This window comes from Sminthopsis crassicaudata, chromosome 3 (assembly GCF_048593235.1).
Source record: "Sminthopsis crassicaudata isolate SCR6 chromosome 3, ASM4859323v1, whole genome shotgun sequence".
NCBI classification, from domain to species: domain Eukaryota; kingdom Metazoa; phylum Chordata; class Mammalia; order Dasyuromorphia; family Dasyuridae; genus Sminthopsis; species Sminthopsis crassicaudata.
In genome coordinates this window covers 24,321,730-24,347,144 of record NC_133619.1, presented here as the reverse complement: position 1 = coordinate 24,347,144, position 25,415 = coordinate 24,321,730, and the positions used below count along the sequence as shown (strand labels likewise).

The window sequence follows — 25,415 nt, the reverse complement described above, 5'->3', positions numbered from 1 at the left end:
ATCTTCACTCCCAGCATGTGCTATCCATGAATATGTCCCAATCTTTACAAGGAAAGAAATTGTGACTCTTCTGCCCAATATCACTAGTTTTGCAACAGCTTTAACCAGTTTTAAAATGGAGAGGCAAAAATCTGCTCCCCTAGTTCATGAATTATTCTCTGCTTATGTCTCAAACAAGCTAATTGCTTGTTTACAGGCTAGGGGGACTATAAATATGTGAAAGTCTTTGCATTTGACAGAGATAATAATAACCATATGGAGGTGCTGCTAACTGGGAAAAGGCCAATCTAAATGATGAAAAATCAAACGCACCATATTAATGTATTCATTCACATGAAACTTTGTTTTTTCCAAGTACAAGTTACCAGAATTCCTCAATATAATGTAACCAAAGAGAGGTAGTCGAACAAATAGAATGTCTGTTGCCAATAAGACACAGCAAAATGCATTCATAAAGAATTTTTTAAATCTTGACTTTTTTTTATTTCTTTCATAGAGCTATAACTAGGAAAGCATATCTGGGGTTTTGACCTATACCACTGAATGTAGAAGATGCTTACAACTCTTGAATTCCTTTAATAGATAGAAACAAGAGAATTGGTCAGAAAAAAAATAACAAGGAATTTTAAAACATTGTGCTAATTCTCCCTTCAGTCCCATTTCTCCTTGCTCAGGGTAAAATATCCCAGGATCTACAGTCAGGAAGCATTCCCCTGACTCCATGCTCAATGGTGATTCACTTGCCCGATGCAATTTTTGGAATTCATGTAGCTGGTTATAGCTCTAAAATGTCCTCTTAAATGTCTCTTAATTAAAATAAGGCATTTAAGTTGTGTCTTAAAGAGAGACATTGAGGCAAAGATAAGGTGGGAGTTCATTTAAAGTTGGAAGATTGTGAGTGAGGAACATATAGAAAGAAAGAATGTTAGTGTGTGTCATAAATATTCAGGAGAATAACATTCAATGAGGCAGGAAAGATAGATTGGGACTATATGGGAAGGATTTTAACATGTAAACACAAACATTTATATTTGAAGCTAGAGGCAATAAGGAGGAACTGAAGGTGATTGGTCAAGAGAATCATATAGTCAGCTCTATAAAATATGTAGAAGAGACTAAAATCTAAAGCACAAAGGTCATTTAGGAGGTATTGCCATAATATAAGAGATAGGTGGTGAGGTCTGAAATAAAGCACTATGTGGAAGACTGGAGAGAAGGGCTTTCACATAGAAAAGATAAAAATTATTCTTCCTGGAAATAATACATAGAATGAAAAGCAATAGATATAAGCTGTGAAGAGACAAATTAAAACTGAATAAAAAGGCTTCTTAACAATTGAACAATTCAAATTAAATTGGGTTTCATCTAGGAAGTTGTGGATTTGCTTTCGCCATGGATTTAAAGGAAGACACTGCATATGGTGAAGGGAGAGCTCATCCAGATATCAAAGAGCCTAATGAACTGAAACTTTTCTGAAATTCTGTGAGTTCCACCTCTACAGCACAGAATGCATTCCTTAACTTCCTCATTGGGTGAATTTAGGGGTGTGTATTTTGGGCAGAGGCTTTGTTTAGTTTGAGAACACTATCTGGTTCAGCCCAGAGAGACAAAAGAGATAATATAAATGAAGGTGGAGTTCTAGATAATATTAGTAGGCCTAATTTCAAAGCCCATATTTAACATTTCCTTCTCTTTCCATTCACTTCTCAACCTTCTGCCTTCTGATTTCTGGCCTTATTATTCCATTAAATAGTCTTCTATTGGTGGTTGTCATACTTTACTTTTCTTAATCCTAACTTTTATTGTAGCATTTGACACTACTGTTCATCATCTCTTTATAGAATTGATATCTTTTCTGGAATTTTGTGACATTGCTGTGCTTGCTTCTGTTTGATAGCTCCTTTATCAGTCATCTATTCTGATTCATCATCTATATCAGGTCTCCTACTGCACACTCCTTAAAGTAGCTTTGGACCTTATTTCTGTGATTTCACTTTTGGGGATATCATTAATTCCCATGGATTCAATGATTGTATATTTGAAGATGACTCTTAAAATTTACATATCCAATCTAGTCTATTTCCAGAGTCACTTGTCATTTGTCAGTTGTGCATTATATTCCAAAGGCATCTTAAATTCCATATATCAAAAAAAATCTCACTATCATTATTTCAAAATTTCTTAATTACTATTGAGGATACCTACTTTTCTTTCTCCCAGGGTTCCATTTTGAATATCATCTTGGACTCATCATCAAATATTCAATCCATTACCATGTCTTGTCATTTCTACCTTTATATTTCTTATATTTGTTCCACTTCTCTAAATCTAAATGATCCCCATAGTTCAGGCTAATATTACCTCTAGCTAGGGGTAAGTATGGTTATCAGTTGATCAAGCCATTTAAATATAAATATGCATATATTATGCATATATGGATAAATATGTATATCATGGATATCTGTATTTTGGTTATAGATCTATTGTGATATTGGTTTATGAGGAAAGTATTTGTATATATCTATTGATCTATATCTATCTATTCTCTGCAACTATCTATCCATTTATTCATCTATATCTATCTGCAATTCTCTTATTGATGATGTTGCTGATGATAGAATGAAAGCAGGAATGGATTAGAGATGACAATCTTTCCCTTCTCTGTCTGTGGATAAAGAAACTAAAGATCTTGGGAGAGGTGAAATGATTTCTTTAATATTGCACAATTAGTTAAGAATAGATTTGGGATATGAACTGAGGATCTGTCACTCTAAATCTTGAAATTGTCTATGACATTGATGATGGTGTCAATAAGTATGATAACCAAAATAATAGCGATAATGTGAATAATTAGAAGAAAGCTTACTAATCATGTGAATGAGCTAGTCAAATTCATAACTGTTGAGAAACTGTGATGAGAGTTTTTGTCATACTAGGTTAACTAATCTCTTTTGGGAATATATGCATTTGAATGTTCCTCATTTTCTATTAGCAGAGAAAAGCCATCTTCAAAGAAGACAGCACTCTCAATGAGGAACATTATTTAATCTATTGTGTATGTAACCTTTGGGTATTGGTTAATATAGATAGCATTAATTTGTGTGTAAAATAATGGCTTTTTTATTCTTTACTATAGTGCAGTATTCAATGAGACTTCAATAATTTGGTATAATCATATCGATCTTCATGATGTATTTACTATTTTCTTATCAATATTGTGTGTAACTTTTTACACAGGCAAGTATAATGTAATGGTAAGTGATGGCAGTCTAGTGATCCACATTGAATGAGTAACATAGGTTACTTTTTTATCTTTATTGTTTTTTTCCTCCCATTATGGGCAAGTAGAAATATCATGAGTTGTACAAGTATAACAGAATTTCTAGGATTCTGACCATAATTGCTAATGTAAACCCAAAGTCTAAACATGGATACTTTGAAATAGTAGAACTTAAAATACACAAAAAAATCGAGTATCATGGATCATTGATGTCTATTACATTCTTCAATATCATCATCATTATTATCTATAGCAATCATTAGATATGGAAACTATAATGCTAAAAGATTTATCAGTTATTTTTTGTGCAGTTCTTATCATGCATTACACTATTTTAACAATATAAATTCAATAATATTTTGAGAGGGAGAGATAATTGCAAAAATAAATTATTGTTAATGGATTTTATTAATAAGTAATTTTCATTTTATTGTGGCTCAAGTAAAATAATAATTATTTTAAATTAGTAAATCCAATTTGCAAAGCTGTGATTCAAAAACAGACATGTATTTTGAATAAGACATTTTTCTAATTTCAATTATCAACATTCAAAGTCTTTTAGTAGGTCTTTCAGTCTTTTTTTAGAGGAGAAATTAATTTTGTTTAATTTCTATTTTATTCTAGACAGCAAGATTTGTTGAATGCCTATTTAACAGTGAGCACTAGAGTAGGCAACAAGTTTCAAAGTTTCAAAGAGTTTATAATTTAGTTGGAGATTAACACACAAACACTTCAATTAATTAAAATTAGAAGTTCTTGCTAGGCAATGAAAATTATCTGTGAAGGATCTAAGGGCTTCAGAGTAAAGAAATTCAATGGATCTGACTTAATCCTATTTTAAAGATAAAATATTCAGGTGAAATATACAAGAAACAATAAGATGGAAACAACTGATTTGCATTACCAATAAAACATTTAGATTATGGACAGTCACTCAGATTTGCTAGGCAGGAGCTGAGTTTAGAATTAGTGAGATGAAAAGAACTTTAGTAAAATGTAAGATTCAACTTTACAGTCAGAAAGGCCATGGTTCAAGTGTTTCCTCCTGCAAATACTATATGATTATGGAGCAAATTTCTTCTGCTTTCAGCTAATCAGTTATAAAATTAGACATTATTTATGGATTATTGGCCTAGATTTGTGGAGAGATTTTAACATACCTGTAGTTCCCTACTTTGATGAAACAAGTAAAATAACAACAGGAAAGCAAATAGTGAGCCTATCTGCAAGGGAAGATAGAAAGAGGCCTTTGGACCTGCCAGCATCCATTAGTTAAGAGGCCTGACTTCCTGGCCTGACCATATCTAATATAGTCCTTTTTCTGCCAATGGATGTTCTGGGCAATTGATGCAAGTCTTGTTTTAGCAAAGATAGTAATGGCAAGACCTTTAAATTTGAGAACTATGAACAATAAGGAGAGTGACTTACAGAATACTATGATTTAAAAAATAATGTCAATATTTTAAATGGCAGATATCAAAAAAAGCTAGCCCACCAACTTTTGAAGCATTTAAGAAATGTTATAATTAAAATGGCCTACTTGCCTGAAAAAAATTAATCATAATTTTCAAATAGGTATGATTGATTATAATAATGTTAAATGTAAACAAATTTCCATAAGAATGCTCATGGAATTATTTTTTTAAATGCCTCTATTACTTTTGTAAGCATATTAGTTATTAGTAAGAGCAGTGAATCAAATAATGTGGAGTAATATAATGAAGAGCAGAAAAATTGTTTAAAAGTAAACACAATCTAGATTTTAACAAAGAAACCTACTTTCTATTTTTATTTAACATCTCCTTTGGACCCAACAGGAGATACATTTCCTGAGGGCACTATCACTGGTGAATGAGGTTCCATGACAGATAGAACCAAAGATTTAGAACCAAATGAGAACTTAGAAATCATTGCATATAACCCCTTAGGTTTATCTATGGGAAAACTGGGCTTCAGAGGTACAAAATCTTTTATTCAAATTGACAAAATTAATATGTAGCGGAAATAAGGTACAGATTTAATGGTATTTCCAATATTTTCTGTGGTTGTTGAATTGAGGGATGGGGGCTTGTCTTGGGCTTTCATTGGTACAGGCTCCATTTGGATGAAGAAACCTCTGGCAGCAGGGCAGGGTGGTGACTTCTCTGCTAATTACAGTTTTGGAGAGTTATCTAACACATTAAGCCCCAAAGCTACAAGTTTAAGAGATAAGATTCAAAGTACATATTTCTTTCTTGGAAACTATTCTTTTTTAAAATTCATGAATTTGTGGTTTGTTTTGTTTTGTTTTGTTTTGTTTTGTTTTTTGTTTTGTTTTGTTTTGTTTGTTTGTTTGTTTTTTAAATTAGACTGAACTGAATTTCTCCTGGCAGGTAGTAACAAGAAAATACTTGATGATAGACTCTTTTTAGAAATAATTTTTTCTTTCCAATTCCAAATTCCTTCCCACAAAGAATAGCAGCATTTAGAGATATTGTCTCTATGCCTAGGGAGATCAGAATCCCATTATACCTTGTGCTAGTCAACCATTCCAGAGAATAGTTATTATATATATCATATATATATATATATATATATATCACATTTTAGGAAGACTAACTTTATACTTGCACTTTAAAAAGGTTGTCACTATTATTTTCTGAATCACAATATTGTCTGTGCTATGAAATTTTAAAATTAAATTGTTATAGATGATGAGTGGAGAGAAAGGAATGATTCAACATTTCTCCTGTCCAATCAAACTTGGATGACTGGGACAATGGGGTGCCATTGAAGGGAATAGGGGATTCAGCATGGGTAATATCTTTGAAATGTCAGGCTAGAAGAGGGGATGATTTCTGCATGATTTTAAAATACCTCAAACTATATAAGTAAGAAGCAGGCACTCTGTGCAGTGATTTTGCTTTTAATATGTCATTTTCATTTTCACACATATTATTCATTGCAGGAAAATGTTATCAAAAGACAGGGCGATCTCATTTGGCCATTCATTAAATGAGCTGCCTAGAAACCTCACCTTTCTATGACAGCTCTTACACTAACTTAAAATAGGACGGAAGATACGATTTTATTTTGATTTCTAACCCTTTCAATACACTATGGCAGTGAATTCTTGACCAAAGTATTTGCTAATATCTTACTACTGACTCAGTTATAGCTGTAGTTTGAAAATTGAGTACATGTGTAATGTGATGAATTTGCTTTTTTTTATTTTTAATTTTATAGTTATAACTTTTTTTTTGATAGAACATATGTGTGGATAATTTTTTACAATATCCCTTGCACTCACTTCTATTCCGATTTTCCCCTTCCCTAGATGACAGACAGTCTTATACATGTTAAATATGTTATAGTATATCCTAGATACAATATGTGTGCAGAACCGAATTTCTTGTTGCACAGGAAGAATTGGAATCAGAAGATAAAAATAACCTGGAAAGAAAAACAAAATCCAAACAGTTTACACTCATTTCCCAGTGTTCCTTCTGTGGGTGTAGCTGATTCTGTCCATCATTAATCAATTGGAACTGAATGAGATTTTCTCTTTGTTGAAGATATCCACTTCCATCAGAATACATCCTCATACAGTATTGTTGTTGAAGTGTATAATGATCTCTTGGTTCTGCTCATTTCACTCAGCATGATGGATTTGTTTTAAGATTGCAATGCCCTATTTGAAATTGAAGATGAGTTCAAATCCAGAATTTTACTATTTGTGTAACAATAGGAACTAAGTGACTTAAACTCTCTGAAACCCAGTTCTCTCATCCACAAATTGGGGGGGGGAGGTGTTATAAAATCATAGATTTGGATTTGTAAGGGATTACCATGTAGAGACCCATGATGCTCCTCTAACACTCTAACATACACTAACAGTGTAACTGAATAAGATGCTTAACTATTCAGTTACCCTGACTACTTTCTGAAACACGGTTTGAAAAGGTATTGACCTTTATTGGTAGAGGGATGCCATCATCAGGAGTTTCATATAAAAACAAATCACATGTCTAGTTCATTTCATGCACACATAAACTAAAAACAATTTTAGAGTTTTCTTGGTAAAGATACTGGAGTGGTTTATTACTATTTCAGTGTTTTATGATATGTGATATTTCATCAAACCATAAAATATAAGAGTTGTTCTGAGGATTCAATAATAGATAGATAGACAGACAGATGGATAAATATACATATATATTTACAATAGCCTTCAGCATTCCCTCTTGCAAAATCCTGCATTTCAAATTCTTTCTCTCTCCCTTACCCCACAAAATCTTCCCCCAGACAGCTAACAATCCAATATAGGTCAAAACATATACAACTCCTCTACACATATTTCCACAATCATCATATTACACAAGAAAAATCAGAATAAAAAAGGGGAAAATGAAAACAACAACAAAAACAACAACAACAACAAGAAGTGAACAACAGCAAAAAAGGTGCAAACACTGTGTTGTAATCCATACTCAGGCCCCACAGTCCTCACTTTGGATTCAGATGGCTCTCTCCATCAGAAAAGGCCAAGGCCACTGGGTTGGCCTGAATCATCTTCCAATGAGATATTCATAAAGGAATTAGTGCAGTGCATGACATATTAATAAATACTTGGCAGCTGGATAGCACAGAGGATAGAGTTCTGCGCCTTGAGTCAGGAAGGCTTGTGTTTAAATCTGTTCTTGGACACAACTAGTTGGGTCACTCTAGACAAGTTACAGTCTTGTTTCATCATCTGAAGCATGATCTGGAAAAGGAAATAGCAAACTACTCCAGTACCTTTGTCAAGAAAACCCAAAGGGGCTCACAAAGAGTTGGACACAACTAAATGATAAAATAAACACTTCTTCCCTTCCTTCTTCTTTACCCACAGTAAAACAGTTGGTAAATGTTAGAAACTGTATTTGAACGCAAGTCTTTTTCCTTCTAGTCTAATGTCCTATCTACATGGTGTCTCTTAATTTTTAAAATTTCATACTTATAGTTTTCATCCTGAAAACTATAATCTTGCCTCAGAGGACAAATGTGCATAGTTATTATTTCATATTCAAAGAACACTATCAATTTATCTTTTTTCCACTAAAGAAACATATTCTTCTGTTTCTTCTTAGTCTGCATTGTACTTTCTTACTAAATTGCCACCTAAGAGACTAACACTCATGGTGACTAACTACACATTGCTAAATATCTGCTTATTCATTTTTGGAGAGAAATTCATTGAATGTGTTTAGTGCTATTTCCCATCTGTGCCTTGCTACCACGTTAATGTACTTTTCCCAAAGTAGCCATTGGAAATGGGAACTGTTTCATTAATTTAATAAAATATGGTTTATTTAAAGACTCTTGATGGGCATTCTCCCCATCTCATAGGAACATAGAAAGAATCACAGTATTTGTGTAATGCTAATGAAAATAGTGAAAAAGAAAAAGGGTTATGCCTTTCAACATGTACTCATCTAAGGGAGTACCCATGATACTAGAGCTGATTTCATAATGGACTTGAATATATTATGCCTTGAAAAGATAATATGAATTTTCAAAAGAATATTTACATGTAAAGTATGATATTTATAGTTTCTTTTAGTTTATTACTATTGAAAAGATGACATTTTTACCTTTCCATTTATTTAACATTTTATTTTCCTCCAATTATATGTAAAAAACAATTTTTAACATTCGACTCCAGACTCATTTTCAACTTAAGGAAGTGAGGCTAATAGAATTATATGACTTTCTCACAGTCACATGCATAATGTCTGAGGCTGCATTTAAACTCAGAAAGACAGAGCCTTCTCACTCTAGGCCTGGCATTCTATCCAACGTATCACCAAAATGCTTTCTTATTAATAATATTTAATCAGAATGTAAAAGGCTATTTGGAAGGCAATGAATTTGTTGTTAATAATATTCAACCATATCTTGCATAATATTCTATTGCAGATGACCACAAGGAACCATACTTTCTAATTCTAAGACCACAATAAGTGGTTATCAAAGGAATCCATAAATCCATATTCTAAATTAGAGTTTGAGTTCAAATTTCATATTGTATTTGAAAGAAGCTATATTTCACAGAATATTGAGATTTCAGTGATTATTTCATCAATCCCCTATCTTACTGAGATTTTCCTCTATAATTTCCTTCACTCCCCAGCAAGTTGAAGACAAAAATAATTGGAAGTCCCTTTTTCCAAGTCAGACCATTTTTAGAACAAATTTAATTATTAAATTAATTATTAAAACTTTTGCCTTACATGATAATTTAAAACTAAAATATATTAAATATCATCTAATCCAACATTTTTCTTTTAAAGAAAAAAAGACAGATTAAAAATAGATTGAACATTTTTCCAGAAAATTCAAGACCAAATCCCCTGATTTCTAGATGTGACTTTGTTTTTAATTTTTTGTTCTTTTCTATTATATGCTTTCATTATGTTGTTCATTTTCTGAGTTCTTATTATTTAACTAAATTTCAGTCCAGAGAAATTTTCCAATCCTTCTTTGAACTTTTTTCTATTAAGATACTATTAATTTCATATCCATGTGATTGTGCATATTCCATAATGCCCATTCCATGCCAACTCTTTTTGGTGAAGGCATTCATTACCTACTGTTCTGAATACATCTTAAGCTTTTTGCTATTTCAATTTCTGAATCCCAAATCATATCCAAAATACTTTGTATAATTTTATTTTATGTCCATCTTGACATTGTAGAACTAATATAGGTATATGCTATATTGACTTAGAGAATATTGTCTCATTCACAACATTTTTTCTTTTATTCTTTCTAACAGATGTATATTAGAAGCTGCAGAAACTTTTACAAAAGTCTCCTTGCCCATTCCCATCTTATATATTGTAAGTTGAAAAGACAAAATCACCAATGAAATAATGATTGTTCATGTCTTTGATAATGCAATGAAAGAATTTCTCTCAATTTTTTTTATTGATTTCTATAAGAGAATCTCTAAGATTACTTTCCATTTAGTGTGACACATTATTGCAATCTACCATAAGGCTGGAAATAAGACAATAGTTAAGTTTCAGTAATAATGAATCAAATTATTAGTAAGAGAGGGAAACCAATAAATAAATTAATGGTCACAGGTAATTTAATGACTTGTGACTCTTTATAGCCCTTGTTCCTACTATGTTACCTCCATAACTTAGTGACTGTGAAGTGGACAGTTACATGTTTTCATCTATTATATTGGTTGCTAAGACCTGAGCAATGCTGTTCCCAACAGTAGCCAAATCTGTTCTTAATTAACTTGCCTATTATTAATTAGGCTACTTCATGGACAACAGCCACAAGATATAGCTAAGTTAGGTCATGTCAAGTCAGTAAGGATTTATTTAGTGGCTACTATATGTCAAATACATAGTAATCATAAAATAATGAAATTAGAAGCAATGGCTATTGACACACATGTTCCTTTTACATTTAAAAAATGCTTTATGTATTTTATCTCTATTAAGTCATTCAAAGACCCTATAGAGTGTGTATAAAGACAATAATAATCCCATGTTACATATGATAAAACTGAGGCTCAGAAAGATTGTTACTTAACTCTGTTTACAAAACTAATACATATAGAATATGATATATAGGATTTGAATGCAGGGATTTTTAACTTCAAGTTCAAAAGAAACAGGTGTTTTTTTTTCCTGTTTGACCTAACATGATAAACTTGCATCCTGTTGTCATAATTTTTGCAACCCAAGACTATCCTCTGATGAGTCAGTGGTGTAGGATGAGAGTTTTGTGGAAGTCTAATATCAATACTAATGCAAAATTTAAAAAGTGAAACTTGTTCTTTTCAAGGTAATTGTATTCATCAATAGGTTCATCAATAGGTAATTAAAAGTTCCACAACTCACTTTAAGAGAAATTCAAGGGCTAATTCAATATCTTTGCCATAAATAATTGTGTTATCAGACATCAAAGGAGCACAAATTACAAAAAGTCTACATTTGTTCACAAAGGGATGCTCTTTCTCTTTTTTTACTGAGTTGAAGACAAAATAAGGAAAGTGGAAAATATAAAGTTGTGTGTAATTCTAATAGCTACTGGCCATCATTTCCATCAAGATGCTGACCTGATTTTGTATGAATGTAGGTAAATGTGTCAAATCTTGGGACACTGATGACTGTCATGTTTGCCAACTTTATTACTTCTTGTCAATTATTAGCAAACTGCTGTTCTAGTAAAAGTTTAATAACAGCTCTCACTCTCTCTTTCAAAAAGAAAAAAAGGACAAAACATCTTTATCTACATTATTAATATTTTTTCAATTACTTTCTTAAGTCTAGCTAATCCACCAAACAGGAAGCTCAACTTTAATTGTAATGGTTTTATATACATACATATATATATATATGTATATATATATATATATGTATATATATATATATATATATGTATATATATATATATGTATACATATATATATATTTAAAACTAAATAAAAATAAGAAAAAGAAAACAAAAATAGAAAGAGACAGAAAAGAAAAAAAAACCAAATCAAATCATTGTCATGTGCACAACAGAACATCAGGGAGGATACAGAATTTGTAACAATAAATTTCCATTTCAAGAAATCATATATGATACTAGAGATTATATTCATGACCGCCTATCTTTGTTTTGCTTCCTTGTGAGTTAATTTTTTTTATTCTTTGCTGTGCACTTTTACTTTATTCTTTGCCCCTTTTATCCCCTCAACCTCCTCCAAACAGGTTATAATTAAGCATGGGCACATACACACGCATGCACATAAACACACCACACATATACACACATACATGTTCATATCTTCACCAATACATATGTATATATATATATATATATATATATATATATATATATATATACACACCTACACGTACATTTATATCCTCATTTACATGCATGTATAACTACATTAATATGGCTGATAGATAGTATAGGTTTCTCTCTTGATTGAATCTTTAAGTTTTATTTTGTCTGAGATCAATGGTTATTAGCCCTGCTTTTTTATTTCCTAACGAATTCTACTCCTGATGCTTGTTATAGCATTTGTATATGTCTCTTATTTCCTATCCCTGCCAATTGCTCTACTTTAGTTCTACTCCTTAATTTTCCTTTTTTTAGTTAACCTTTCCTCACCCATGGCTCCCTCCATTATCTTCTCCCCTTAGCCTCCCCCCTCTCTTTTATCATTACCATTAATCAGAACATCTTATCTCATTCAAATTAATCTAAACACCATTCTATACCCCATTTTATCCTATCCCTTCTGCCCTTATTTCATTATAGATCTTGGGGAGTGTTATATCCTTCATAGAAACAATGTATGTGTGTATTTAACCCACTACAAAACTGAGTAGATTTTCAGAACTACAAGCCCTCCATTCCCTTCTAATACCTCTTGTTGGGTTCTTCCTCTGCACCTCTTTGATATAATATAGTTACTATTTTACCTTTTCCTAGACTATTTTGATTTTTAGAATTAGTTCATATTTAGCACTTTCCCATTTTTTTTGAACTACCCAATTATTGATGACAATCTTAAATATATGGTTTATATTTCCATATAAAAATGTAAATAATGTATAATTGTTCAGTTCCTTGAAATTAAATTTTGATGTGGAAATTTATATGTTAAGTTTTCTTTTGAGTTCATTTTTGGTTGAGAAAAAGATCCTCAAAATCTGTAAGTGTAATTGAATGCACATTTTTTCCATTCAGTAGTATGGTTACTTTTGCTGGATAGGATAATTTTATCTACAGGCCTATTTCTTTTGATTGTCAATATATACTATTCCAGGTCTTGTCTTTTATTATAGCTGCTGATAAATTCTAATTGTAACTCCAACATATTTGAAGTATTTTTTTTTTGTTTCTTGTAGAATTTTCTCTTTGGTCTGGGGTTTTTTAACTTTAACAATAATATTTCTATGTATTTTCTTTGTAGGATGTCTTTGAGATGATGATAGGTGGGCTATTTCAATTTCTACTTGCCCCTCATATTCTATCAGACCAGGGCAATTTTATTTAGTTATTTCTTTCATTATTGTGTCATTTTGTTTGTTTGTTTGTTTATTTCTTTGTTTAATCACAGCTTCCAGGGACTTTGCTTATTTGTATTATATCTTCTTGATCTGTTCTCCAAATCTATTGTTTTTCTTATGTTTCTCATTCTATTCTATTTCTTTTCATTCTTTATATTTTATTTTGTTATTTCTCGGTTGCATATAACTTCCCCTATATTTTCCCTTGCCCAATTTTAATTTTCAAAGGACAAATTTCTTCTTTAAAATTTTTTCTCTTGTCCTAATTGTTCTAATTTTTAAAATGATCTTTTTGTTTTTCTTAAATGATTATCCTTCTACTCCTCCTGTTTTCTTCTTCTTTCTTTCTTGCATTTAGTTATCCTCAATTTGTCTCATTTGCTACTTTTTTTTGAGTTCTTTCTGGGAGCCATTTAAAATAACTCTTTGGAGAAGAAGACACTTTTTTTTTTCTTTTTTTTTTACTTCACATTCCTCCTCTAAAGATGAATCCATGCCTTCCCCATTTCCATAATGAGTTCTATGATTGTGTCCTTTCTTCTTTGCCTGTTCATTTTCTTAATGAGAACTATTATTGTAAACACCCTAATTCTGAGATAGGGTGGAAGTATGGAGTCTCTAGCTTCATTTCAGTTTCTCTCTGACCGGAAACTTGAAACCAAAAGCTTCACCCTGATGCAAAAGTCCATAGCCATCAGAGATCCTGACCCCTGCTTCAACACTCCAAGTGTGCTGATTCCTTTTCACCCAAGACAAAATCTCTGTAGCACAGCTGGGCCTGGTGTTTCTAATCAGCAGAGGTTCCTTCTGTCTTCCCTAACCCAGACCCAGGACTGTGTTCATACTCTAGGAGGTGAAAGTTCCTCTTTTTTGAACTGCCTTTGACCTCAGCTACTCTCAAACCTAATTTTAAATATTTTTATATTCCTCAATTAAATAGAACTCTTTTCATTTAAAAATTTTCGAAAAAAGATACTAGCCCATGCCCTAATTTAAATCTGTAATTTGTCATGGGCTAGCATGATGAAAAACAAAACAAAGTGAATTTATTACCACATTATGTGGATTTCAGAAATCCTGGATTTGTTGCTTGGTCATTAAAATTCAGGGCTTTTTGAGGACAGGGTTTTAGGTTGTGTTTTGTTGTTGTTGCTGTTTATTTGTTGTTATTTTTATTTGCTTGGTTTTGTTGTTTTGTGTTTTGTTTTGCATTTCTTTCTATTTTCAGGACTTAATACCATACCTGTAATATAATAGGTCCTTAATAAATGGTAGTTGATTGTCTGTGTGATCTTGTGTTATTTACTTAGAAAATCATAAATTTAGAGGTAGAAAAGATTTTATAACTATTGTGACTCACATATTCTATATATCCCCAGTGAATACATTGAGGCACAGAGAGATAAAGTGATTTGCCCAGTACTACATCATATCTGAATTGGGATTTGAGATTCTAATTCCATTGTTCTCTCTAATAATCCCTGCCACCTTTCCAAACAATTTTGCAAATGAAATAAATGAGATAAAAAGTTTGGTCACAGAAGCAGTATTCCAACTCAGTCAAGAAAGACTCTTAGTCCAACATGTTCTTTCAGCTACACCACCCAGTTGAATCAGGCTTGAAGAGTTTAAGTGACCTGACTAAGGTCATACAACTAGCTAGTATTTGTTTGAATCTAGGTTTTCTTGACTTCTAGTTCAGCATTGTACCATGATAGTTCTGCCAAAATAGTTCACTGACTGGAAAATTCAGCTGTATCCTATTTGACATAATAATTATACCATTGAAATGCTAATGTCTTGAGCCTTAGTTCACTGAAATTTAAAAGAAGAATGCTATATTCAATTATTAAAATTAATATTTTTTTTAAAATTAAAATATTTACACTGCATCCAAGGTCAGTTTAAACTCTGGATGTAGGATTCTAGAGTAAGTCATGTGATCTCCTCCTGGAATGCCTTATCAAGATATAAAGAGACCAAAAAAAGAAGAATTCATGTATTCTTGGAGACAAGAATACATGAACTTATTGTCTCTGACACCAGCTTTACAATCAGACACAAATGACAACTTCTGTGAGCCTCAGTTTCTTCATCTTTAAAATGGGGTGTATTGTAATCATGCATATAATAATAATAAAAAAAAAAATCTCACAAGTTTGTTGTTGAAATTCAAATGAGATCATATAAATCATTCAACAGCATTATGTAAATGCTGACTATTATTAGCATGCTAATCCATCCTTTGGAAGGACTATTTACCTTCTGGAATGGCTTTAACTGCAACAGTTTGCTCTTGGGAAACACATTGAGATCATTCCATGTAAGCTATTATTAAAATGCATATTGTTATTTTAATTATTATTAATGGTTGGAGGTATGTAGCACAATACACAATTAAGCAGAGGGCTGAGAGTGATTATCAGATGATTATGTCTATTAGCTATTCATTTTAGAGTGATCTACATATAGATAATGATTTGCCACAGGCCAATTATACAGATATCCAACACAGTTCCATAGACAATGATACCTAATAAGAATATTTCCCATAAAGAAGATGAAAAACTTTTGTTTTTCTCCAGGAGTGGCAATGATTACTTTGTAGAACTGCTGCTGTGATTAAATCCCTTTTGAAAACAGTGAGCTGTATTTGGAGTCTTAACTATCCCTGCGTCATTGAACATGTCTCCCTAATGATGATAAATGGCATTTAAGGTCCAGGTGCAGAAAAATTTTCATAAAAGGGCAATCTTCTGCTGATCTGTTACTTTAGAATCTTACCATATATGTACAGAATCTTAGACTATAGAGCAGAAAGGGACCCACTATATTTCAACTCATCCCCTCATGTTACAAATGTGCAATTTTAGGTACTTATATTCCAAGAAGAGTCATTAATGTGTCTCATGTCAGCCTGGAGGAGATGTCCAGTACCATACATTTAGATTCTGGGCTACCCAGCAACTTTATCTATGGCTTAGATAAAACTCTTATACCCTATGCACATGATTTTGCTTCTTGACAACAATTTAGAACCCATTATTAAAAAGAAGACAAGTAAACGTCTTGAAAAGGAAGCAGTAATTGAAGGTTATTGACTGTAGATACTGATTGAAGGTAACAGTGATTGACCAAGCACAGACCATTCTAGAAAGCTCATTTTTACTGGATTATTAAACTGGTATTTTGGAAAATGCAATAGATATCATCTATTTAGAATTTAAGGCAATACATAACAAAATATCTCTTGCTATATTTATGGGAAAGATAGAAAATGTAGAGGATAATAGATACATTTAGAATTAGCTGAGTGGCTGAACTCAAAAAATAGTCATGAATTGTCCTATGAAATTGTGGCAGGAGATCTCCAGTGGAATGTCTTGGAAACATGTCCTAATATTGCATAAAGTGACAAATTTGTCAAATATTTGTATGAAAAAATCTTGATAGGGCCAACTAAAAGACTGGATGACAGAGCCAAGATTCCAAAAGTTCTTGAAGGCATGGCTTGAAGGAAATGTGACAGGAATTAATATAAAGTCTTATGCTTTGATTCAAAAATCAAGACAAAATATGGTTAGAAAGTAATTAATATGAAAATGATCTGGTTTTCTTTTCTTTTCTTTTGGTGGGACATTTTAATGTGGTAGCCAAGTGAGTGAAAGTTCTTTTAGCTTCTTACAAAACTTAAGAGTGCCCAGGACTAAAGAGGACACTTCTTGTATACTGGTATTCAGAATAGTAGCAGTGAATTATGTAAATATCAACAAAGTACAGATTTCAAGCTGTGGTCAATCAATGTATATTAAAGTTAGACTTGATAATGATCCATTGGGTGCACATGTTATCATAGAGATATACCATCTTCCCTGTCCCTAAGATTCACAAACTAGAAATCATCCTCAACTTCTCATTATTATCCCCTATCCAATCTTTTGCCAAGACCTATCAATTTCATCTTGGAAAGAATTGGAAAATGAGTAGATGACCATGAACTGAGGAATGCCTGAATAAGCTACAGTATATAAAAGTAATGGAATATCATTGTTATATAAAAATGATGAACAAGCTGATTTTAGAAAGTCCAGGAAAGATTTATATGAACTGATGCTGAGTGAAACAAGCAGAACAAGGAATCTATTGTACACAATAATAGCAAGATTGTGCAATTATCAATCGTTAAATACTTGATTCTTCTCAGTGCTTCAGTGATCCAAACAATCCCAATAGACTTTGGATAGAAAATGCCATCTGCATACAGAAAAAGAGCTATGGAGATTCAATGTAAATCATCATATGATATGTTTACTTCTTTTTTCTGGTTTTTTTTTTCCTTCTCCCATGGTTTTTCCCCTTCTGTTGTGACTTTTCTCTCTCAACATGATTTATAAAGCAATGTGCATTCAAATAAATACATAAGATTATATATATATATATATATATATATATATATATATATATATATATATATATATATATATATATATATATATATATATATATATATATATATATATATATATATATATATATATATGTATAACTTCCAAATTGGTATTAAATCATGGAGCCAGAATTTTAATGGTATTCTTCAGATTCCAAATTTAGTTTTCAGTCACAACCAAAAACTACCATTTTTTTTCTGTTTTTATTTTCATTATTTCACGGTAGTAATAAACCCAAAGTATAGGTTAAATTCCCATTATTAAAATCCTTTCCAGGATATGATTCACTCACTAGATTGCAAATTATAGCTGTAAAAAATCACTTGGTGGGGTATAGAACAATTAAAAGATTTGTCCAGGATAGTATAACAAGTATCTCTCAAAGAGAGGCCTTGAACCCACGCCTTCCAAACTCCAAACTCAGGACTGTATTGATCATGCTGGATTTGGATACATCTTAGGAATGGAAAGAACAACAACAACAACAAAAGCCTAGATGTTTCATAAACCTGAAAATGCTGACTTGCACCCAGAAAATCATAAAAATGAAATATGGCCCTGAGGAGCCTCATAAAATATACATGATATACCTTTCAATTTGAAGTCCAGTGCATCTGTTGGTAACTGATTTCCATGGTATTTGTGAAATAATCTCAGGTAGTTGACCATTAGCAGCTTCCTAAAGGGAAAATAAAATGCTAGAGAGAGATCCAAGGTAAGCAAGAACTCATTGCTCTCTACAGAAAATATTTTGTTCCTTAGGGATAGAAGGAATAAAAAGCCCACATGATTTAGGATGCTGAGATAATTCATAATTTGACTTCAATTGTAAAGGGAAAAGAATCTGAACCAAACATAAGCAGACTAACATTATACAATTTTCTAATAGAATAAATGTGGCACCTTCCAAGGAAAATGAGCACCTATGAGCTAATATACATGTTTATAGTACCTTTTACAAGCTATTTGAACAATCTTGCCAAATGAACTGTGCAGCACAAATTAAGCACATCCCCTTCCTATATACAAAGAATGCTTTAAACTTTCTTATTCATGATAATATCACCTTCTCATGGACTTTTCTCCCTCCTTCAATTGTTCCATGATTTCAAGTTGATTATTACTTAGGAAAGAAAAATGCAGAAAAAAATCTTCCCTCCAGTGCTTTAATAACATAGTTATAATTCCAGCTTTACATTTTATTTAAAAAAGTTTCTTCTTAGGATGGTGGGTTGGAGCAAGAAAAAAAAAAAAAAAGAGAAGGAGGAAGGAAACTGGGAAGGTAGGAGAAAAGAGAGACAGAGACAGAAAGAGATGGAGGAGGTAGAGTACAAGGATGGTCCATCATAGTAGGTACCAGCTACACAGGAAGAAAGGGAGAGGCATATAGACATTTATCAGAAAAAAATAGTGTACACTTTCAAAATCCAGCTAGTGGTACCAAATACCCTAACTACTAGGAGAAATAAGGAGGCAGAATAAAATACTTGGGAAAGTGGCCATCAGGAGAAAGGCTCCTGGATTTGGAAATCTTTGGTATCTTGGCCTATGACCACTTGAAATGGAAACTGGTCATACTCTTGATGAAATGGAAACTGGTCATACTCATGTAAGAGAGGCAGTCTCGAAGCAGATCATGAGATATAGAAATGTTCATCTAGCAGGTCACCTGGAGAAGAAAGCAATCAATAAGCAGTTAAGAACATAAAAACCTGAGTTGCCCCACCTATGTTCGAATTCTGACAAGAACTCTTCTTTATGAAACAGATCACTTTCTGAAATAAGGGAAGCCCACAACATTCTAAACCTTCCCTTGAAGTCTTTTTTCTACTGAAACTCCAAAACTCCCCTCTTAATCCTTTCTATTCATTTCATAATTACAATGTTTCTCAAACTCTAGACACAAGGATTATTAACAAGCTTAGTTTGACCCTGAGAATGTGATGGGACTTCAGTTATTCAAGACTAAAAGGAAGAAATCAAGATTTTGTAGGAGAATATTAAGAGAGACTTGCAATTATTTTTTGATGATAGCAATCATTATCTGTATTTATTCCTCCTAATATAGACTATATTTTATTCACTGAGATTTTGAAGACTATAGAACAAAAGTGAAAGTTAAAAGGGACCTCAAAGACCATATAGTCTAACCTCATCCTGTTATGGAAAAATAAATTGAGGCACAGAAGTATTAAATAACTTCCCCAGGTTCACACACTTTAGTAGGTGTTTAAGGATACAATTTAAACTCATGTCTTCCTAATTCCAAGTGCAATACCCTTTAAACTATACCATATAGCCTTTTATGTTTTTTTTGGCATGTTTCATTTTGTATATACTTTTTAATGTAACTTTTGCCTTCTGGCATGACATTGATGCCCAAGTTTCCCAGGCATACAATGAGGTCAGCACAACGACTCTGTAGGTGAGTTTGGTAGTCAGCTTAATATCTCTGCTCTCCCACTTTTTCCTTTGGAACCTCCCAAACATTGACCTAGGTCTGTCAATGCAAGTCTCATTATCAGTGTGGACATTCCTAGAAAGTGTATTACCAAGATAAGTGAACTTATCCATGGCTATCAAAGCTTCCTCATTTAGGGTCATAGTTCCACAAATGATGGCATTATGCTGTCTGATGGATGATGTCTGTGTTTTCTTGGTGTTCATTGTTAGGGCAAAATTAACACAAGCATCAGCTAATTGATCCATACTCTGTCGCATCTCTGCTTTTTAACCTGCAATGAGTGCATAATTTCCTTGGAAGCAAATAAAAAAATCATGCACCAGCACTCTCTTCACTTTGGTTTTGGCTTGTACACTTTTCAAATGGAAGAATTTACCATCAATCCGGTAAATGATTTTGATTCCATGTTTGTACATATTGAAGGTGTTTGACAATGTGGCTAAAAATATGCTAAAAATTATGGCAATAACCATGGGTGACTGGAGAACATTGCCCATTGTCCAGAACCCAGTTAAGCATAGCATCATGAAATTGGCGTGTTTTAGTGGTGAACTTCTCTGGACAAACAAATTTTGACATGATTTCCCATAAACCCAATGATTAACAATATCAAAGGCCCTAGTCAGATCTCCAAATGTTGTATACAGACCTCTATTCTGCTTGGGAACTGCTTCTGGAGTTGTCAGGTAGTAAATATATAGTTGTTCCTCAACCACTTCTGAAGTTACATTAGCTCTCAGGGAGATGATCTTTTTCTAGTTGTAGGGTCATCCAATTAAGGAAGACTTTGGTGAGAATTTTGCCAGAAATGATTAAGAGAGACACTCCTCCTACCCTTGCCGGTTGTTACAGGACAATCTGTTCCCTCTATCTTTATAAATATGGGCAATGGGGGAATCATTCACAGGCGGAACTCCTGGGGCATAACTTCCTTGTGGCATATGAGCTGGAAAATTTCAGTCAGCTTTTATGTGAGCAGTGGACCCTCTACCTTGTAAATTTCAGCTGGAACAGAATCAGCACCCGGTCCTTTATCACATGACCAGATGTCATCCAAAATTTCTTCTTTAGTTATAATTTCAGCTAGAGAGTGAGTTATTTCAACTTGAGATAAATTGTCAATAGCTTCAGTATTGATTGATGACAGTCTTTTGAGAACACTATGGAATTGTTTAGCCCATTTCTCAAGGACTATGTCCTTATCACTAATCACTGTGGCACCTTCAGCACTGAGTAGGTAAGATGCACCATAGTAAGTCATTGGCCTATAAATAGCCTTTAGTCATTATAAAACACTTTGGATTATTACTATCAGCATAAAACTGAATTTCATCTGCCTTATTTAATTTGTTTTAATTGTACTTTACCTTTGATGGAATTGCAAGCTATCTTTTTAGAGATGGATGAACTATTTTGCAGGTATACCCTGTAGAGTTCTCATTTTTCATTTAGCAGCATCTGAATTTCTCAAACCAGTCTTGATATTTGTGGGCATTCTGACCAATGTAGCCAATGTAGTACTGTATACCAAATATCCGAAAATTGCCCACTTTTTCTGTTCTATTGTTTCTGTGTGTCGGCTCAACTTACTCTCCAAGTTTGCAACAAACTATTACCTTTCAGAGAAGCACTGTAATTTAGGACATTAATTCTTCTAGTAGTCTTTTTATCTTGAGGCTGCCACTTTTGTTGAATATGAATATTCAACTTGAAGAGGAGAAATCTATGATCAATCCAACATTCTGCACCTCACATTGCTTTGGTAATTCTTATATTCTGTATGTCTTTTCTTACAATCATATTGTCTATTAAATGCCAATATTTGCTATGACAGTTCAGGGAGGGATCTCAGTCTCTGGTTGATACTGAAAACATGTTCCAAAGCCCCAGAAAATCTGATTCCTCTCACCATTGGTACATGAAGTTGCATATACTTGTAGACAACACAAAATCAAGTAGACCTGAAAGAAGAACTACTCTTGTTGTGAGAAAATACAACAGTTTTCAATCCAAATAACAGCCCTCAGTGAAAGAATGCTCACAAATAAAGGCCATTTTACTGAAGTAGGGCTTCATCTTCTTTCATGGCCATTGGAATAAATTGTTCTCATCTACCCATTCCACCTATATGCCTGGGGTGGACACCCTCATAAGTCACCATAGAGCTTGAGACACTTTGGGTGTTTGTCAACGTGGCTACTGTGCATACTTCAGCTTCTTGGCTCCACAGGAGAAATTTTGGTGGAGCAGATGAACACTAAAGGTAGAAAGTAGCATTGTAAAGAGTTCATTAGCCTTCACACCAAAGGTACTAATCTTCCCTGTACATATCCTATACCTCCATGAAGTACTATTTTGCTTGAGAAAGTAAATTAATTAGAAAAAAACTTACAAAAAACTATTGGAAGAATATATCCAATGCTTCAACTTTCAGAAGTGGAGACCAGATACTAGAGTAGATAAATTCTTATAAAATTCCCCTTAAAACAACTTTAAAATGATGCCTCAAATCATTTTCGGTGTATCAGATTAAACAACATGGCAGAGAAAGACATTCTGCCAGTGCAAAATAATTTAGGCAGTCAGAAAGAAAAAAAGAAAACAAAAAAGCAACTTTGAAGTGATGGTGGAAGCAGGCCTGATGCAATATAAATAACAGGATAAAATTATGGTGAAAGAAGCAACAGCTATCTTTAGAAGCTCTCAAAATAAAGATGGTAAAGGAAATAGAGAACTCTTTAGAAAAGAAATTTCAGGGGACCCTTCTTTTATCACTGAATGCAGGACTGGATAGTGTTTTGCAAATCAATTGGCTATTCCCAATCTGGGGTCAGAGGCCAATGGCAGAAAGGAGCACTTTCAATCAAGAGAGTGGGACCCTGGAGAGCAGTACTAATTTTTGTCAAGAGAGATTAAAGAAGCTCAAGGAACCCATATCCCAAAAACAAAAAAACAAAACAAAACAAACAAAAAAAAACCCCTATTTTAAATGTGAAGGTAAAAAAAAAAGCTTTCTGAGAAGCAGAAAATGCCTAGTCTGGAATCAGCAAGTCTTATTTTCCTGACTTCAAATCTATCCTCAGACACTTGGATGCTCTATGACTCTGGGCAAGCTATTTAACTCTATTTACCAGTCTCCTCATCCTTAAAATGGGCTGGAGAAGAAAATAGAAAATGTCTTCATCACTCTTGCCAAGAAGAAACCAAATGGAGTTACAAAGTTTTGGACAAGAATGAAATGAAAGAAATGAAAGAACCGCCACAAAAAATAAGCATAATCCTAAGAAAATATGACATTTATTTCATTTTTGCATCAAATAGAACTTGAAGAGGTTTACAGAAATCCAGGGTAGATGGGACTGAAAATAATTCAAGTCAGCTTATAGGGTAGAAGTCAAGTCTTCAACTGATGACAGTGGAGTCTGTTCTTCATCACTAAGCAGGTGATACTTATTCTCTTGCAAGGAAAGCCTAGAAATTGAAGGTCTTCAGCTCCAGACCCTTGTGGTGTCTTGAGAATTCTTCCCTGAAGAAATGCTCAGAGACATGTGTGGCAGCAATTACAAATATGAGAGTCCACTGGACAGAGTGTCATGAATCCTGGCTTTGTTCCTGGAAGTGAGGGCCAAGGTGAAAAGAAGGGAGCAACAGCCTCTAAAAAGAAAATAGGGTAAAACTTGTATATGAATGAGCTCTGTAGAAAGTTATAAAAGACAAGAGTGCCAGGAAAATATTCTAGGTACACCCCAATCCTGGACATTGGGCCTTTCATTGGATGGTTCAATAATCCAGGATAAGTCTGTACATTGTAATCTTCTTCCTTCTTGACACAGTGAAACAGGAGGAACAGAATCCCATGTCCCTGTCCCTCTTTCTCTTCAAGTTTGGGGTATAGATGCCCAGGGACCACTGAGGTAGTTGAGTCACATCCACCTCCCAGTACTGTCTACCTGAACTGAAGGCCTTCTCAGCAAAGACATAATGGAAAGGAAAGTCCTCATGTGCCTCCATTTCCCCTTCCAAGTCTGCTTCAGCCTTCACACTCTTGAGATCATTAGAAACAATCACACAAGAGTCAACTGAGGTGGGATCCAATGTGAGCTCCCCTTTAAATATCTTGAGCAACTCTATCATGCCAGGGATGATATATTCTTTCAGTTCTGGGATGACAGCTTTGGCCCTTTGGGACAACACAATCTTACTCCTCAGCAGCTGCTTGGCATTGTGCCGCACATCCAGATTGGATTGGTGACCCACTTCCTGCAGCTCTTGCATGAGCTCTTGCTGAAGGGTTCGCATATGCTGGTTTATTCTGTCCTGGTTGGCCTTTTCCTCTTGATTCAGTCTTTCAAGAGAGTGAAACTCTTCCTCCAACAGGAAGAACTGGGCTTTGAAGTATTCTTCATTGAGCATCAAGTGCCAGTCAACAGCAGTTTTCTCCTTCTGAGCAAGAAGTGTGTCATATTGCTCACAATGCTTCTCCAAGTGACTCACAACAAGCTGCAGCTTCTGCCTGCAATCGTGAGCAGCTTCTTTTGCAGGAAGGATCTTATGAGCCCCATGTTCTGGGGTTTCACAACATTCTACACAAAGTAAAGTCTGATCATCTTCACAGAAGAACTTTGAGAGTTTTTTTTTTTTTTTTGGGAGGGACACAGTGGCTCTGTCCTTGAGGGCTCTGCAAAAGCCTGGGGCAGAACTGTTTGCCCATCTCAGTCAACTCTGCTAGGTGCTTGTTCACTACTGGGATCTCCCTCTCCTGGGTCTCTCGCCTGCATTCAGGACAGGAAAAAGTTGTAGCTCCCACTGTCCAGATTAAGGAAACACATGCTCCGCAAAAAGTGTGCCCACATGCTATGATGACAGGTTCAGAGAAGTAGCCTCTGCAGATGCTACATACAGGTGATGTCATTCTGCATTTACTTCAGAAATTTCCCAGCAGCCTCCATTCTTCTCTCTCCAATTAATTGTGATCTGTAGCAGTAGGATAAAGAGAATTCCCTTCCAAGATTTCCCTTCCACTGAAGGCAGTGCTTCTCAGCAGAAGGATATTCTCTTTTATAGGAGGTAGTCCAGCCAGATGAAGAGACTTCCCTGCTAATGAAGGCAATGCTTTTGAACAGAAGTCTACTCTGTTTTGGAATTCTCCCATAGAAGGTGTGAATTCT

At 33.7% G+C, this 25,415-nt stretch overlaps 1 protein-coding gene across 1 annotated transcript; it reads right to left on the bottom strand.

Annotated features, from left to right (window-relative positions):
• Window positions 1-24,027: 24,027 nt before the first annotated feature.
• On the bottom strand, window positions 24,028-25,159 carry LOC141561846 (E3 ubiquitin-protein ligase TRIM11-like). The gene is made up of 2 exons (XM_074301946.1): window positions 24,955-25,159; window positions 24,028-24,830 (listed from the first exon to the last, which is right to left on the bottom strand). The coding sequence occupies exons 1-2, from the start codon at window positions 25,157-25,159 to the stop codon at window positions 24,028-24,030; spliced, it is 1,008 nt and encodes a 335-aa protein (XP_074158047.1).
• Window positions 25,160-25,415: the final 256 nt, after the last annotated feature.